Here is a 19,550-nt window from a genome sequence, read left to right on the forward strand (position 1 = left end):
TGTGAATCAAGTTGCTTCATGACTGTAAAAATAATTGCTTGAATGGACAGTACAGAACATAAAGAAATAAATGTATGAAAATAGTAAATGAACAAGTGGTTCCACAAAAAAAAAAAAAAAAAAAAAAAAAAAAAAAAAGTAGATTTTAATTACTTTTTAGGTCTCTTTTACATGTATAAATTTACAGAAATACAGGCAAAAAGTTATCTTGATATGCCCAGGAGTTAAAACAAACATCAATACACCTTTACTCCTGTTTCAATCTGTTAACTAATTGGTGAAATAATAGCAAAGGGTAGGCAGGCACCACCACAGTATTGTTCAAGCAGTTCACTACCTGAGAGGTTGGAACTAAACTGCATCCAGAAGTGAATTCGTGTTTTATTTGCTTAGGATTGGGACTTAACGGTGGGAGGGAAATCTTAAGGCAGGTTTTGGACACCGAAATTTGAGTTTCCCTTTGTCAGCAGACCATGGGAGTTTTAAAGTGGAAAATATGCTTACATTTTCCTAAAATTTCTGCTGTAGGTATGGGGGAAAACCTGGAGAGTTCTTAGTAGTCAAGATTTTTATCTGGAAACCTGAATCTTGCTCTCAGACATACCATAACTTTTAGTCAGTCTTCCTGCTATGTATCTCCTAGCTGACCTACTTACACAGAGGACCTATCAGCTGCAAAAAATGAGGCAATCTGGGTAACATGCAAGTGGTGCAAAAAACGAGTGCAACAACTTGGCTCCCTCATGTGGGAGAAGTCAGAAATATCTTTGTGATGTAACAAAATAATGAAGAACAAAATTAGTTACTCTTGATGCTTGTGCCTTTTGTTGTACCTACCTGAACATAGTATTTTCTACTGATTTTTTTTTCCTAATTATACCTTTTTTTCAGGTTGCATCATATATATGCCTGGAATATTAGAGGTAGATAAAAAATCTCCAGATCTTGGCCTGCCCATTGTTAGTTTCAATTACATTTCTAGAGTGAGTGAAAGAATGGGGAAGAGCTGCTGATTTTTTTTTATTGATGTCACACGTTCTCTTGGTGCCTTTTGTTAATAGATCACTTCGTACAACCTATACTTTGAATCCTGTTCTCATTCAGTAGATCTCTGCGTTCACTTTGTGTTTACTAGAATTCCTAGCGTGAATTCTTCTGCCTCCAGTGCTGCCTGTCCCATCTTGGGCAGCACTCTAGTGCTCACAATACTTGAAAACAGATGGTAAGCACAAACATGAAGCTTAGGTTTCCACAGTTTTCACTAAGGCACTTATATCTTTTCCCTAGATGTAAATGAATGTGTGGCAAATACACACAGGTGTAACCTCCATGCAGACTGCCTCAACACGGAAGGATCCTTCAAATGCAAATGTAAACAGGGATACCAAGGAAGTGGATTCGACTGTACTGGTGAGTACTACCAGATGCCAGGAATAGTGCTATATTTTTTGATCCCATAATTTATGTTTACAAGGCATTTTCTAGGAAAAATCATGCTGAGCAGTACTGCAATACATACCAAGGCAAGCCTCTCCATGAAGTTATAGACTTATTGTATGAGTCATTGCATGGTTAGTACAAGTATTATTAGCTAAAATTAATTTTGCCTGTGAACCCCTAAGTCCCGTAGTATCACAGGAATCACAAGTAGAAGACAGAAGATAATTGTGCCTGAAGGAACAGAGAAAATATCTTTAAAACATAAACTATATGTTTTCCTCAAACTTCCACAGCTAGCCTCTGGGAGGGCTGTTCGATTCCTTTCAGAAGAGTTTTAATCTAATTTAGCAAAAAGTGAGAGAAGGTAGGAAAGCCATGACTTCTGTGCTAAATTATTTTCACTTACATTTTGCCTTTGTTTGTCTACTGAATATTAAAGATTTCCTGTAAAGATGCCATTGTCAGTTTCTACCTGAATGTGATCCTCCAAGAAGGAAGATGGAAAAGGCTGCTCTTGTCTTTATATTTAAAATGCACCTTTCCTATTTAGTGTCTATATTAAACTTGGCAGAGATTTTACCCATGATGTCTCTAGAGATGTTTTCCTTAAAGGATATCCAAGTTCTGCTTAAATTTTTTGGATAAGAGATGTGAATATATTTTAAAAGCTCTCGTATATAGCAAAAGTCTATAGAAAACTTTTTTTCTCTTTTTTTTTTTTTTCAAATAATCCTTGATCAGATATGTATTATTATTATTTATGATCTCTGATGCCCTATGAGTCTCTCTATTATTCATATTCCAATTCTCATCATAATGGTGGTTGAAACTTGCAATATTGCATCAATATTGACACTTGCTGCATTTGAAATAGCACTTTATCTTTGTGATAGTTTATCAACCCTTATTTAATATTAATAAGGGTTATCAACCCTGCATTTAATATTAAATAAATTCACTCAGTATGGGCATTGGTTTGAAATCAATGTTTCTAACTCCAAAGGTATTGGTACCCTTTTCCTCTCAGGTCTGATTTATTTTATATTTTGTTCAATATTTTTATTCTATAAAAATGCACTAAGCATCTAAAAATGAAGATCCTTGTCAGGGTCAACCCAAAACATTTGATTTCAATCAGGTAGATTCAGTTTGTTGGTTTTTTTTTTTTTTTTTTTTTTTTTAAATATAGATTAAAGATTTGACAGTGCTATGCCAAAACTGTATACATGCATGCATATGTATGTGTGTAAATATATCTATGCTGTATATATGTACATATATGTATATATGCTGTTTTTCCTACTATATACTGATGAAACTCAAGTAAAAAGTATACTGCATTCTTCCAGGCATAAAAGTTTTAGGTTTTTATTCTCTCATTCAAAGCATGTGTTTTGTTTGTTTGTTTGTTTTTTACAATATCCATTGGAATTTTCATGCCTTTAGTGCAGCATTGACACACAACTTTGAATGTTACATGCTTTTTTTTATGGAGTTAGCTTTTCAAGCCCAAAGCTGGTATAAAATCTATAGTAGTCCAGTGAAAATTGAAGTGCTAAGCCAAGTAAAGAGTTTTCTATCTTTATTATCATCAGAAGTTATTTTAGTACCTACCATTGTAAAAATTCATCATGTTAACATGTGATAAACACAAAGCCAAAGCAAGTGAATATATTAGTAGGGCTAAAACCATATTTGTGAAAGAAAAAGAAAACAAACACAACAACAACAACAACAACAAAAACAGAGTTTAACTCTTAAGTTAAACTTTTGTTAAGTTTCTACTTCTAGTGAAAAATGTGGACTTTAACGAGGAAAAAAAACCAACAACTGGCTAGTACTGGAAGGTTTGATTTGGAAACACAATGCCTCTGCTGAGCTGTTCAGAAGGTTCATCATGTTCAAATTCCAGTTATGAGCCAGTTTCCTTGCTAGTCCACATACCTTGTGATTTGTCACTGCAGCTTACTGCTACAGAAGGATGCAGTGTGGCTTGTGACCTGGGTGAGTATTAGAGCAAATTCACATTACACATATTGATATGGTTCTGTTAAAACAAAATGGATAAATTCTTAAACAAATACATTTCTGAGCAAAAGGTTTGTTTTTTTTTTTATTATTTTGTTTTCGTCTTTTTAATGAGAAGATGAAAATTTCAAAGGGAAATCTCTTTTTGACAAAGTTATTGCTTCCTCAAGCAGACATAATTCAACAAGAATGCTTTCTTGAATATGAACAAAGGAAATATTTTAGCTCATGGAGAGGCTATCATACATTTTTTAATGTCTAGCCCTATAAAAAATAAATGCTGAAGATGGATCATTTCTATCTTCTCGCCGATTTTCCTATTACATTGTTCATTCTCACTCTGCATACTTTCTCATGTCATATTTCCAATTACTGAAGTTCATTTCTTTGTTAAAAGAGGAAGAAGCTGTGCATTCATAAACTTAGTGGAACATACTAAATGGAAAAGAAATTTAATGCAAGAGAGAATAGAGGAATAACACACAGTAATGAGAGAAATCAGAGCCATAGGCAGAAAGTCAGAAAGCAAGGGACTAGCTAGAAAGAGGTATACAGTAAGAAAGGGGAAAAAGACAGTGGTAGATAAAACCCAAAAAGCAGTGATACTAAAAAAAGACTGTTTTCTGTGGTTGTAATTCCCACATACACCTCCTTTCTTTGAGGGAAAAAGAGGCAGTTCTTAAAACTTGAAGTATTTCAATAGTTAATTTATACTGCAATTGTCAAAATAGGTGAGCATCACAGATGACCCAGACATGAATTAGATGTATGAATCTACTCTGAAATGCTCGGTTTTCTCCATGTCAAAAGAAAATCATGGAAAACCTTCGGCTTCACTGAAGCCAGAGGAAGTTTTGCTGTTGGGGTTGATAGGCTGATAACACCACCCTGGGAACTTGGGGGATGGAGGCTGTAGCAGCATTTGCAGCTCCTGCAACCTATTCCAGTTCCCAGCATATGTGCCTGGGGTTGTGCTGCTGATAAAAGAAAGGCTTTTCAAATACACCCTCAGGACTACATATAATTATTCCCATGGGGTGGGAATCTTATTTCAACAGAGAATGATTAGTTCTTTATAGAAATTGTCTAAAGTATGTCACAAACTGGTTGCTGTGGCAGCACTATTAACTTTTTATAACAAATGGAAAGCATTTTAATAAATAGCTGCATTTTCAGAATATGAAATGAGAGAAACTAAGCACATTGTTTATAATGAAACTTCTTTGGCTACATCTTCTCATGCTACCAAATAACTTAATAAGTGATGTAAAATTCAACTTTGTACAGAAGTTGGAGAATTTATTTAGTTTGTATATTAATATACTAGCTAACCAGAAAGCTGCTGAGACATCAAGCTGCAAACATTACTGCTAGTCCGATAACGAGCTGAGGTTATTCAGGCAACCTTTTGCCGTTCAGCATTCAGATATGCTTAAGATGTTGGACACTGTTTCTGAACTGTCTTTAGCACACATTTCATTTGAGAAACTGTGGAGGTGTAATTTTCCAATGGTCCCTAAAAGGGTCCAAGCCATTTCCACATCTGGCCTCTATCTTGCTGCAAACTATTGCTCTTCTCAGGTTCATGTGTTTCCTGATTTCCTATTGTGCATTGAAAAACCACATTTCCCTCACCATATGCTTCAATGTGTATTCCAGCTTTTATTTAAGAAAAGGGTCCCACATGGTTCCATCAGCAATTAAGATTTCTGGGGAAAAATTATTCTATTTTTAATTCACTTTTCTTGCAGGAAGCTACAAAATAACAGGAAAAGAAAAAAAAAAAAAAAAAAGAAGAAAAAAAAAAACACAGCACTAACTTAAAGCCTACAACCTTCAGGCATTACTCTATAGAGCAATGGCACTCTTTTTATTGCCCAGATGGACAGAGGTTGCTATTCTTGATTATGCTTTGCTGGATATCTAAATGGTAATACAAAGCCATGACAGCTCTCTCCATCCCTCTTATATTAATCAGGTTTCTGTTTTTGCCCGTAGGTTAAACTCTAAAACCTACATATGATTTGCTTTCTTATTAACTTGCAAGTTCTGAGAAAATTTGGGGTTGTCGTCATAACATTTCAAAGCTTAAAAAGCCGTTCTTGTCATAATACTGGTCAGGTTCTTATGATTCAATTCATTATGGAATCAAATGCTGCTGTCATCCCTTAATGAATAATGCTTAAGATCTTTTCATCCCACATGTCCTACTGGAAACATTTTAGTTATGAAGTAAGTACAGTCGAGTATTATGAACTTGCACTGATTTCTCAAAGCATCCATCCCCAAATAAGATGACAAGAATTTTAGAAATTAAACAGGTGATACATATAGCTAGATGATGCTGCTTAAAGAACACAATGGTATAGAAACTGTGTATTAAACTATGTATTAAAACTTTCAGAATCTCTTATGACTCTCTGAAAGAAGCATCCTTCATTATGAGGTCTAGGACATTTTAGAATGATTTCTGAAATTATCCTTGTGATTTAATCTGTTCTCACATCTAAGGACTCCCTCTACACTACACAAATCTGTATTCCTTGTCCCCTTTCTAAATTTTATATACAGAAGTTACAGAGGGAATTACAAAAGAACTTTTAAGCCAGTCTCTTACACTTGTCTCTCACCAGATTTTTAAACCTATTGGTAGGTGTTAAGGTGGAAGCAGTGTGGTGCCTGTCAGAGTACAGAGTAAGGTATCTCCTGTTGCAGCCCTCTTGGATTCAGAGCCCTAGTCAACAAATACCAGCTGCAGTAGCAGAGCACGTGTGAGGAAAACAGATTACCACCTGCTCCTCTTCTGTATCATCCCCAGTGCATTTCCCTTTACATAGTACAGTACAGAGACAGGAGGTTGACATCTGTTCTCTGCATTTTTTACAAGTCAACTTTAACAACTTAGTCATTAGACATCCCATCCCAAGCCATTTCAGTGGTCTTGTAGTCATGTCCTGCATCTGATGTCAAAAAAGATTTACTTCTAGCCCTCAACCACCATTTGCCTTTGTTTTCTATCACTTGCTTTAATTCCCTCTGATTCAAAGAGATAAAATACCTTTGGAAGCTGAAATATTTTTGTACTAGGACTATAAATACAAACTGTAAAAACAGGAGGTCTTAATCTGCATGCTTTCTGATGGAGGGTGCATAAAAAGAAGCTGGGATGAAATGCACTCCATTTCTTCTCAGTTTCTAAAATTCTCTGTGCAATCACATGAATGCATAAATGCACAAACGTTTGTGACCAACACCCATGTGTTTATATAAATGTCTGGGGTCAAAGGGTCCTGAAAAATCATTGCCTCAGCTGTGGCACTCCAGACTGTCAAAGAGGGCAAGCTGTGCATTCATGCAAGTCCACTAGGAGTGGATTCTGCAGAACAGGCTCAGTTTTAGGTGTTCTATGCTTACATTCATTCATTCCTACTGCAATTTACTGGTAGACATAAAAAGCCCTAAATCCATTCCTTAGGCTATTCTACAGCTGAATGCAGATTAAGGTACTCACGATATATCCTAAACTTGGTGTCTAGTCCCTCTTTGTCCACAATATAAAATGTAAGTGTTCAAATTTTCATATTTCCATCAGAAAACTGCAGTCTGCAAGCAAGTGGGGATTATACTCATTCATTCCCATATTTTTGTCACTTCCTGTCAGTTGATTTTCTACACTGCTTAGTGTTGCACATGCAAGGAGATTGGTTTTCTGACACCACAGAGGTTATTATGTTGAGCTGTAAGAATTTTTCATTTTGCTGGGAATACTTCAAAGTAGAAACTAAAATCAGATGTTCAGGTTTGCTGGGCAGTCAGTCTTGACTTCCACAGCCTATTTATTAACAGCCTGCAGTTTCTTGTTACTGATTGTCGAGAGAAAATTTGTTTGGAATTAATTCTTCCTGATAATTTTTACTGCTGAATTCTGAGCTTAGACTCGAGTCCCACAGCAGCTGAATTACATACATCCTTCAGAACAACATCCTCCAGAGGAAAGGTGTATTAGTAGTTTACTTGCAAGTATCTGGCAAGCAAGGCTACAAGTTTTATTCAAATGCTAAGAAAAACAAAATCCTCATTTTTTATTTATTTTATGTCTTATTGGCATTCATTTATTTTATACTTCCAACTGCAGTCTCAGAAGATCTGAACACTCCAGTGAGCTATCCAAGAGGGTCTGATTTTGCTCCTGGCATGCTAAACAGAAAATGTAGTTGCATTTACCTTGAATAAAATATGACAAATCCACATTGATTAGGATTATATTAGCCAGAAATTAAGTTCAGGGAACTTTCCTCTTTTCCTACTAGACTACAGTACCATTCTATTAAGTGGAGTTTTTTCTTCTGCTCCCTTTGTCTGTATGAGAAGAAACACACAGAAAAAAAAGTATCATCAAATCATAGAATATTCTGAGTTGGAACAGATCCACACAGATCATCGAGTCCATCTCCTAGCTCCACGCAGGACCACACAAAAATCAGACCCTATGTCTAAGAGCATTGTCCAAATGCTTCTTGAACTCCAGCAGGCTCAGTGCCATGACCACTGCCCTGGGCAGCCTGTCCCAGTGCCTGACCACCCTCTGGGTGCAGACCCTTTCCCTAACCCCCAGCCTGACCCTCCCCTGTCCCAGCTCCATGCCGTTCCCTTGGGTCCTGTTGCTGTCCCCAGAGAGCAGAGCTCAGCGCCTGCCCCTCCGCTCCCCTCGTGAGGGAGCTGCAGGCTGCCATGAGGCCTCCCCTCAGCCTGCTCTGCTCGGGGCTGAACAAACCAAGGGACCTCAGCTGTTCCTCATGTCTTCTCCTCTAGACCCTTCACCATCTTCGTTGGGCCTCCTTTGGAGGTTCTCTAATAGTTTTATGTCGTTCTTATACTGAGGCACCTGAAACTGTACCCAGTAGTTGAGGTGAGGCCACACCAGTACATAGCAGAGCAGGACAATCCCTTCTCTCGACCAGCTAGCAATGCCATGCCTGATGCACCCCAAGATGTGGTTGGCCCTTTTGGCTGCCAGGTCACACTGTTAACATATTCAACTTGCCATCAAGCAGGATGGCAAGCTTCTCGTCCTCTAGTCTGTCCCAGGATTACTCTGTTCCAGGTGCAGAATCTGGCACTTACTCTTCTTACATTTCATACAATTGGTGATTGCCCAATCATATAAAATTTAGTACTACTCAGTGTTACAAGTCCAGTCCATCTATCACAAAATACCACTACAAAGTTTTTATCACCACAAAGTAAGGAGCAAACTAGGAACATATTTTTGCCCTGATAATACAGTCATTAGACAGCAGAAGCAGAGGGAAATAAAAATAACTGACTTTCCCCACCAATTGCAATTCAAAAAGACTTTAGGGACTTCAGTATCAATACTGATCAAGAATCAAAGATAAGCAGTGCATGTGGCTGTTTTGACCCATTGGTGGAAATAGCCTCCATCTATGAAAGAGCTTTTGTACATTACATTGGAGCTATGCAGCTCTTATTATTTCTGAAGTACTTATGGACTTAAACTACAGAAGGCTCTCAGTAGCATCTGACATGGTTGTGCTATCATACTTACCAGTCTCTGTTCTTAACCCAAACAGATTCAGGCTGTGGCCAGTGCTAGTGGGCCGAATATTTAATTGCATACTGACTGGTCATGTCATAGCAGTCATGAAATCCTGAGTTAATTCAAACTGCCTCATTGTCCCAAACCCCAAAGTCCATTTTCATGTACTTTAAACACCAAAGACATTGTCTTCCTCAGTAGTTCTGATACTTAGTGAGGGACTTCGTTAACTCAGTTGGAATCCTTATGGCAGAACTAGATCGTCTTCTAAACTGGAACTCCTCAGATTTACCTCTTCCCTAGAACTTGCATTTTTGTCATACTAAGTCTTCCAGCCCTGGTTTCTGCACAGTGGTGTTCCTCAGCTGATATTGAGCAGCAACTGATATTGCTGATAAAAAGCAGTATCTGCAGTATTGCCATAATTTCTCCTTTGAATTTACTCTGTACTGTACACGTATTTTGAACAAACTGATCCAAAGTAGTCCTGGCTTTAATCCTCAGTGATGACTTGTCCATTGGCACCAAGAGCTATCATTTTCCGTCAGATGGCAGAAAAGTACATCTGGAAGGGACCCTAAGAGATCAGTTTGTTCTTTCGTTCTGAGGCAGATCACATCCAGCATATTAGTGACAGATGGTAGTCTAACATTTTTTTAAGGCTTTGAGTGATACAGTTCAAATAATCTAAGTAGCTTGCTCCTGTGTTTTACTATCCTATAGCAAGGATAGGAAGCAAGTGCTTCATAATATGCAACTGAAATCTCCCCTTGTGTTATGCAAACTGATAATTTTCCTATCTTAACACAGAGAACAGCTGACCAACATTGTGCCTCAAAGGAGCAATTTGCACTGCTACTGGGTCATTTACTGGCAGAAAATCAATCCTGGCTCCCTGCACCCATAGAAATGAATCTTCAAATGGGTTTCTATTAAAAATAGTCCCTCGTTCAAGCATCCCAACATAGTTTGATAACTGTAGAGAGAATAATGGAATTTAAAAAGAAATCACAGAATCGTCTAGGTTGGAAGAGACCTTCAAGATCACCTAGTCCAACCTCTGACCTAACACCAGCAAGTCCTCCACTAAACCATATCACTAAGCTCTACATCTAAACATTTTTAAAAGACCTCCAGGGATAGTGACTGAACCACTTCCCTGGGCAGCCTATTCCAATGCCTAACAACCCTTTCAGCAAAGAATTTTTTCCTAATATCCAACCTAAACCTCCCCTGGCGCAACTTTAGCACATTACCCTTGTCCTATCAATAAAAGGCTTAAACCTTGAAACAGTACCTTGACAAGGAGAGCATGATGTGAAAATCAGGACTGCTATGTAAATGTTAAAATATCCTCTTACCACTAACGGTTTTGAAGTTTTCTGCCTGGATATAGAGGATATTTGACTTCATTATACTCTATGATGGACCAAGAATGAGGAAAATCCCCAAATCATTTTTTTTTTCCATTTTGAACAATCTTTGTTGACTTTTACCCCACAGAAGTTTTTCACTTCTGCCAGCCTTTGTGTTTCTGAGCAGGATCAGAAGTTGCAAGATACTACAAGGCTGGATTTCCTTTTAGTACTTTGCACTCAAAAGGAATCATAAAACAGTAACAATCTCAGAAAATTGTATATTTATGTTCTAGTCCATCACTGAATTGCAAGAAGATAATAATTTGGAGTTCTCAGATACCTCTCTGAAGTTTGAAGGTTTTATCCTTTAGACCTAAATGAAATGTGATGAATCAGTTTGATATCTCTTTTCTCAAAATATGTTCTATTTCAGTGTCTTTCAGCCTTTGGTGCAAGAAATGTTAGGTCAGAGTAAGTTCTCTACTATGAGGGAGGGTGTTGAGGCCATGAGCAGGTTTTCCAGAGAAACTGTGGGTGCCCCATTCCTTGAGGTATTCAAGGACAGGCTGAATGAGGCTTTGAGCAATCTGGTCTAGTGGATCAGGAGTGTTGGAATCAGATGATCTTTAGAGGTCCCTTCCAAACCAAACTATTCTGTGATTCTATGATTCTAAATCAAACAGCCTGTTGTCTGTACAACAGAGGTAAATGCATGACTAGTGCATTCATATTTAGTTCTGTGCAGAGCTGAACTTAAAGGTCACAGTAGAGAATTTAACTGTGTAGGTCTATGGATGCTGTAAAGAACACCGGGGTGCCATTTATGAATGTGATTGCTGGATGATTCATTAGGCCAACATTTAATATTTTCTTCTTGGTTCTAGTTATCCCTGAAAAGTCAGTGAAGGAAATTCCAAGAATCCCTGGAACAGCTAAGGACACAATTAAGAAACTTCTTGCCCATAAAAACAGTGTGAAAAAGCACAAAGTGATCAAGAATGTGATCCCAGAATCAGCAATGACACCAGCTTCTAAGACCCACTTGCAGTCACTGGACTATGAAGGCGGTATTGATCTTGGTGGGAGCTACACCATGAAAGAGAAAGAAACTGAAGTTACTATAGAAGAGGCAGAGGAGACAGACAAGGAAGAGAATGAAGATTATGAGAATCAGATTGACCATGAGCGAAGTCTAAGAGGAGATGTCTTTTGTAAGTTTCTCCATTTTTATACTGGTTTTAATGCAAATATTTATATAAACACTAAAAAAATAGTCACCAAACATTATAGCTATTTTATCCTAATTTACTTGTAGAAAATGAATCTAACATAGGTACTGTGAGATTTCAGGTTGGAAATTAGGAGAAATTTCTTCTCAGAAAGAACTATCAGGCATTGGACTGGGTTGCCCAGGGAGGTGGTGGAGTCACTCTGTCCCTGGGGGTGTTCAAGGAAAGGTTGGACCTGGTGCTTACGGACATGGTTTAGTGGGTGACACTGGTGGTAGGGGGATGGTTGGACCAGGTGATCTTGGAGGTCTTTTCCAACCTTAATGATTCTAGGATTCTATGAAATTTAGTGAATCTTCCTTTTTAGAGGAAACAGTCACTGTCTGCAGTCAATGTTGACAGAAGGGAGTGTGCCATCCTGACAGTCACTCTGCCAGCTGTTCTTTCACAGCAGCTTACATGTAGCTTTTCCTCATTTCCTTCATAGAAGCCCCAATAAAAAAGGATATTTTGCTGTTTCATTACGCATGAGACAACAATTAGATTTGATTCATTATGGGCATATTCATCATCCTAATAGTATGCATTGTTCAGAGGAAAAACATATTCTATGGTGTCCTTGTGTTTCAAATAATGTAGACTATACAGTAGGCACCACTGTTGTTCATAGCATTTGCACCAGAATAATAATGTCATGAATCACCAGAGGGTTTTTTATCCCTTTTGTTTACATGCGAGAATTTATTTGAATGGGCACATTTAAAACATTTGATGGTGTCTGAGCAGGTATCTTGCTTAATTTCTGACACTAGTCATTTATCAGGAAGATTGACATGTTTCCTTAGTCCACTTCCTGGTGTTTTCTTTCAATCACTATGTTGTATAATACACATTTTCTTGTCATGTTGTTCTCAGTTTTCAAATGTGTTTTAATTTTATTTTTATCTGGCTCATTCAAATATTCTTTAAGGGGGTGGCAAAAACATGCAATATGAGAAACGCATCCTGTTAATCATTTATTCATGATACTTTTTCTTCTCCAAAGCATAGAAAAATAATAAACATTATCTCCCAGTAATTAAGATTATGCACCATATTTCATAATGATATAAATGAACACGAATGGAGTTTAAGTTAGAACTCAAGTTGTTGCTATTGGATTCAAAAAAACACATGCACATGTGTTCTTAAAAAGGAAAGATCATTTTAAAGTCCTCTAGAAACATGGTCTGTAATACTGCTATTGTAGGAAAGCCAAGAACAAATGCGATTAATCATTTAAATACATTTGAGAATACAGACTTCTTTGCCCAAGGCACTATTCTCATAAAATTGCCTTTTTCTTTTTTTTTTTTTTTTAAAAAAAAAAAAAAAGTCAATGGAAATTGGTCTGTTTCAGTTTAGGCTAAGGGTATAGCTTAATAGTGCTTCCCCAAAGTATGCTAGAGAGCTGATAAACAGAGTAAAGTCAGGTGTTTGTTCACCAATCTCCTCCCTTTCTGCAAATATTAACAACAGTGACTGCTTGTGGCATATTTCAAGTTTGCTGACAATGCCAAACTGGGGAGAGCGACCTATAAGCTAAAGGGCAGCGCTGTCGTTCAGAGGGACCTGACAGGCTGCTGCAATGGGCTGACAGGACCATTGTGAAGTGCAGCAAATGCAAAGGCAAAGAAAAGTGTCATGCAACGTTACAGATGTGGACTGCCTGCTTATAAAGAAGCTTTGCAGAAAAGGACTCGATGGTATTGTTAGATAAATTGAAGAATGTGAGCCAGGAAGGTGTCCTTGTGGCCACGAAGGCCAGCCACACCCTAGGCTGTGTTAGCAAGGTAACGAGCAGATTAAGAGAAATCATTCTTCCTTCTCTTTGGCACTTGGGAGACCACACTGGTGCTGTACCCAGTTTTGGGCTCCCCTTTACAAGAAGGACATGGACATACTGGCATGAGTCTGGCAGTGCTCCACCAAGGTCAGGGACTTGGAACATGCAGCATATGAGGAGAGGCTGAGAGCCACTGGCTTCTTCAGTCTTAAGAGCAATGGAAGGTTATGGAGAAGGAAAAGCCAGACTCTTCTTGAAAATATAAAGCAACAGGACAAGAGGCAATGGATACATGTTGAAACAAAAGAAATTCTGATTAGTTATAAGGAAAGTATTTTTACCATGAAGTTGGGCAAAAATTGGTGCGGGTGTGCATGCAGGTTGTGAAATATGCATCTTTGAAAATACTCACCATTTGACTGATCTGGGCCTTGAGCAACCGCCTGATCAGCAGGTCAGACTAGGTGACCTACTGAGGTCCCTTCCGACCTATATGATTTTATGATTTGTTCTATTTTTTCAACCTAGCATTTCAAAGTAGTATCAAAAATAGTGTTAGGTAGTGTGTGTTGAGCTGCACACTATGTAGACCTTCCTGTTCTGGAAGACACTTAAATGCTTCTCTAATACTGTAAACATATAAAGTCACAAATCAGGAAGCAGCAATATTTCCAAAGTACCCAAACAGCTGCCACCTAGCCACATGCAAAAATATGTTTCTGCATGTCAGCTTTTAGCAAGATCAAATGGTGAAAATACTCAGAACTTACTTCCCTCCTCAAGTCCTTCCTTGCACAAGAAGAAAAGCCCAGGATGGGATTAATAAAGAAAGTGAAGAAAAGATAAATAGAACTCACTCATGGTGGGCCCTTGGCCTACTGAGGGTCCTCCTCTGACATTATGACTGTCAGAGGCAGGAGGCAATTGGATGCATACAGGCCAACACAAAAAGAGAACTGCAAAATACTGAAGTAAACACAGACATACACACACATACCAGCCTGAGGAATTAAGTTTGTGCTTCCAACTGATAAATTAGGAAGCTCAGCTGGCATGCAGGAGACACCCTAATTCAAAATGTGTATTGCACAGACAGCTGGGACTGTGCACCCACCTTGCTTTCTTCAGTGAATATCTTCACCTCCAGGCTTTGCTCAATCTCAGTTTTTTGTGAAAGGTTTCTGGCTCATGGTGCCACAACTCCAAAGCTGATGTTCCTGTGAACACCACTTTTCCTCTGGCCAGCTACACCAGATGCATTTGCTAAGCCCAGCCTACCTCCTTACCCAGGTAGCAGGGGCAGGAACTGAAGCCAAATTGGTGTTTAAGTTTTCACTGGATGGCAAGCTAACCCTGGACCAGCTTTACTATACTGGCACAGCCAAATACATGTGACAGTCCCAGATAAAAGGGTTAGGAGACTTACATGTACCTCTGTTCTCTCACAAGGAAACCCAGGTCTTCTGATGACCAGTCTTGTAATATTAGAGAATGCTGTTTCACACGCATTTCCACTGAAAGACTAGCCTAGAGGAGGACACAATTCTTCCCAGTCATGCTAATTAATCCAAAGCTGGTCATACTTTTGCAGGATATAGGGAGAAAGTGAACAGAAACCAGTTGCAATGTATATGGCAACTCGTGTTAAGAGTAGGTTCACAAGTACTCAATCTTCTTCATGAAGAAGCTTTACCCTCATCAAAAGTGTGTTTGTCAAGATTTCTGATTTCGGATTTCTGTAGGGATGGGAGCTATTCTGTCAAATAAAATTCCAAGAATGTTGTTATTTTTAGGGACGTAGTACTCTTAGTAGTTATTCTAAATAATAAATCAAATATTAATAAATAACACTGTTATAAGATACTGATACTTCTATTCAAAATTCTGTGCCATAAAGGACTGTGGGATTTTTCACTTCTTTGGTTACAAAGCAAGGTAGATGGATAATAATAATAATAATAATAATAATAATAATAATATCAATATAATTATTAATATATTATTAATTATTATTATATAATAATTATGTATTGTTATTATAATTATTATTATTATTAATATTATATAATAATATTTAATAATAATAATAATTATTAATTATTATTAATTATATAATAATATTTAATAATAATAATAATAATAATAATAATAATAATAATAATAATAATAATAATAATAATAATAATAATAATAATAATAATAATAATAATAATAATAATAATAATAATAATAATAATAATCCAAGACAGCCCTCCTATTCCTTTCTGCCTTTCTGTGATACATGGATTAATGGATTGAGGGAAGCAGCCCAGACAGCTCAACAGGTTTATTCTGTAACCTGGTTGGAACAGCTAGGAAAAACTGCCAGAAATTGTAAACCTGAGTATGGTCACCATGTTTGGTTAGAGCTCAGGGCTTTGCCAGTTGATATAAGAGAACATACTGACCCGTACTGGGCTGTGTGACCCAATGCAACTGCAAAGGGTCAATCATGTAACCTTCCTGTTGAATACTCACTGCCATGCAGTTTGGAGTGGATTCATTTCCAAGTTTCCAGTTTGAATAAGGGCACACCAGGAAAATCCTTTGTCCACAGCAAAAGCTAAGTCAGGATAGCGCACAAGAGATTTTTGTAATGAAGTTTAGTGGGGTTCATTTTCAAGGGCTTTCTCAACCAAGCCAGAACATTTGAATACCATATGCCTGGGCTAAGCAACAGCTATCTGTGGCTACAAATCTCTATGAAATTGCTTCTACAACCGACGGTAGTGACTATGACTATTATTGCTTCAAAATATTAAAGCATTGTGATTTATCTGCATTTTTCCCCTACTCTCTTTGTTCTAGTCATATTTGACTGGAATTTTAAATTAGTAATGTAAGGGATTTATATGGTGAGCATGCCGGTGAGATTTTACTTTGCCGGGGGAGCTGACAGAAGATTTGTGTGCTTCTTTATACAGGGAAACTACTATGGCCAAGATGTAGTTTCATTAAGTATGTGAACTTTATTTATGGCTTTCTGTTTTGATCCCAACTATGTATAGGACTTAAGGTGTCATGCCATTTGCATTTTTCTTTCAGGTTGGGTTGTAGGTATTAATTATGTTTCCTTTCCTTTTAAATTGCCATATGCCATTCTTGATCTTTGTTAATGTACTAAAATTTAGACAGTTCATGGGTTTAATTGATTGAACATCTGGCTTTAAAATCACTTCATTTCTAATGGTATTGAATAATCCTTTGGAGTACAGGATTATCTCAAACTTACAGCTGCTAATTTTACACATCCTTTTTTTTCCTTCTCTGCTGATGTGTATTCAGCAGTGATTCCTCTACCACCACATTAAGTTCCTCTGTACAATCCCCTGAAGTATCCACACTGCATTTGCCTTTTGTATTATTAAAAATTGTATTGTTTGTCTTCCAGGAAGGGGAGTTAATTAGGAAAAATGGATAGTTCACACTTTTCAGAGGTCCTAATTATTATTTTTAAATTTGACCATTATTTTATCATGGTAACTTTACAACATCTTAAATGTATGGGGAGCCATAGGGAAATGCTGTAGGGAAAAAAAAATAATTAAAAAAAATTATATTAGGATTTAAATTATTAAAACAGGCCGAGTATCAAAATGCAGGATGTATATGAAAACTTCTACTCAGTTTTTTAAAAATGCAGTAGTTTAAGATAGCAGAATACAGCCCTCAACATTTATGAAATGTCAAAATTATGGTTATCTGTGAAAACTTTTTTTCTTCTTACATTTTTATACCTTTTGATAGTCTTTAATGACTTTAAATGTGTGTTTTCCTTGGGTTCTTTACCTTGTTCAGTGTGAAGGAGGAATCTGTCCTGCTGTGCAGAATAGTTCAATAAACAGCACTCTGTCCTACTGATTGCAAAAGTTGCAGATGCATAAAAAATGAGGCAAGGGCTGCACAGGGAAGGGGGAAAAAAGGTTGTCATTCCGTGTTCTGAGTAGTGTTTGTTCCTTATTTTCTTTGTGAGATGAGATCCTAAGGTCTGATTTCCCGAAGTGATAAACACCCACAGCTACAGTTATTAACTCAGTAGGAACTGCTTTTAAATGGTGGTATAAAACACAATGGACATTGAAATGTCAAATCCCAGATGTCATACTCTGAGTATGCACACCTAGCAAACAAATCAACTTCCCGGGCTCCAGAAGAGTCATACGAGAGTTAATATTTGTAAAACACAAGGGTATAAGCTAGCCAACTGTGTTAATTACCAAGCTTCTTCCTTTGATAGCACCAAGAATGATAAGGAGGTTTTTGCTTTCTGGTTCATTTGGCAATAATGTAAGTGGGCTGCTTATCTTTTGGATTCTAGGCTCTTAATTCTGAACAAGAGAACTCTCCCAGTTAATCAGGATGTTGGCTGTTAATCTCAGTCTTTTCTGATAATTAGACCCCTGTGCAAGCAAATAATGATATACTGAATGTATAGGAAGCTAGTCTTCATTTTACTACCTATTATATTGTTTGACTTTTTTATAGTGCCCACTCTGGTTTTCTGTTTGTTTTTGTTTTGTTTTGTCTTGTCTTTCGATGAGCTTTGAACATCAGACAGCAGGTATAGACAAGAACCATTATTGTGAGAGTTCCCACATGCCACAGTTGTAAACACTTTGGGACTGTGTATGTTAGAATTACTAACAGTGAGTTATTTCTCCAAGATTTTGTGTTATTTTTACATTTAGACTAACTAGACTACCTAGGCAAAAACAGACATAGGCATTTTCCAGGGGATGGAAAAAACAGCCACAGCAAGAAACAAAAATGTACCACATTCCCCACAACTAGCTTCTTTAAATATTTGGGTGCCTGTATTCCTGCTGTATGTCTGTTCTTCCAGTATTGTCGCCTCAGGATGCTATGGGTGATTTATAAGTATAGACCCATTAGCAGGGAAAAGAAGATTAAAGCTTTAAGGATAGCACATGCGTTACTGCAGACAAAAATAAAATAACTTTCAAGCTATAAACCAAACTATATTTTTTTCAGACAAAATATTATTTCCAGGAGTATTAAATGTACTGTAAGTAATCTTATATACAGTTGTTGGCAAAGCGGAGAGGTGAAGCCAAGTGCACATAAAGGAAAATCTGTCCTTTAGTACCAGAGTCACTTAGCTGTGGTGTTCTGTTTCTGAAGCATGTCCCTGAAACAGTGCTGCACAGCTATTGTACTCAACTTCTGCTCATTGGGTTTGGGGTTTTTTGGGTTTTGTTTTCACTTGGGCCTTGTAAAATTGCAGCTTATCCAAGCAGTGCATTTCCAGATGTGCTCCTGAAGATTTCCTGTTGCTATTGTGCTCTCATTATCCTTTATTTGACTTGTAGACTGACTTGAGGGTCTGTCTACATGATAGTTTGCAGGTGGACCTGAGCTCACTCCAAGCAATCTGAGTGCAAGGCAGCTCCAAACAAGTCAAGTCAAGTAGTCAGAGCTGGTTGCTAACAAACCTGTTCGACAAGCAAAGGGAACTGCTGTCTGCCTGCACTTCGAGGAGGACACTGCTGTGCAAAAGGATATGGTTGAACCTAACTAGCTCTTTTGCTACACCTTGTAGTGGTGGTCTGTCACCTTTCTTTACTTAGCTACCTGAAGTTCCCCTGACAGGGGGAATGGCTGGAAGGTGGCTCTCAAAACTGATCTGTTTCTTTATGTGCAGCTGTCCCTGGAAGCCTATTGTTTTTAAAGTAGAATTCTGAACTTCTTTTATCCAAATTTCATTTCTAAATTTGTTTCTAAATCCCCTTCATAGCACTCTATTTAGGCATGTTTGTATTAGGGCAATGTCTGAATGCTTCTTTTTACTTTCTCAAGTGTTTTCTGAAGGTATTCCTAAGAAGTGTCCCCATGACTGCAGTCATGTCATCAGTTATTTCAGAGTCGGTTTAAGTCAGCCCTATTATTTTTATGCAAGTATGTTCCTCGGGATTGCTTCAACCATCTGGTCTAGCTGGGACTGTTGCATTTTGCAGGAAGTCTCTTTCCTAGACACAGTTCCTGCAGTCAATACAATTGACAAGCTGCACCTGATGTGACTCAAACCGAGAGATTTCTTTTCCTCAGAGCAG

General features: G+C 37.6%; 1 protein-coding gene across 1 annotated transcript in view; it reads left to right on the top strand.

Moving 5' to 3' along the window:
* EGFL6 (EGF like domain multiple 6) overlaps nt 1-19,550 on the top strand; it is a 47,307-nt gene that overhangs the window by 17,573 nt on the left and 10,184 nt on the right. The window contains exons 7-8 of the mRNA XM_068683172.1: nt 1,288-1,410; nt 11,271-11,597. Coding sequence (XP_068539273.1) covers nt 1,288-1,410; nt 11,271-11,597 — 450 coding nt within the window. The remainder of the gene's footprint in view (nt 1-1,287; nt 1,411-11,270; nt 11,598-19,550) is intronic.

This window comes from Anas acuta, chromosome 1 (assembly GCF_963932015.1).
Source record: "Anas acuta chromosome 1, bAnaAcu1.1, whole genome shotgun sequence".
In the NCBI taxonomy this organism is placed as follows: domain Eukaryota; kingdom Metazoa; phylum Chordata; class Aves; order Anseriformes; family Anatidae; genus Anas; species Anas acuta.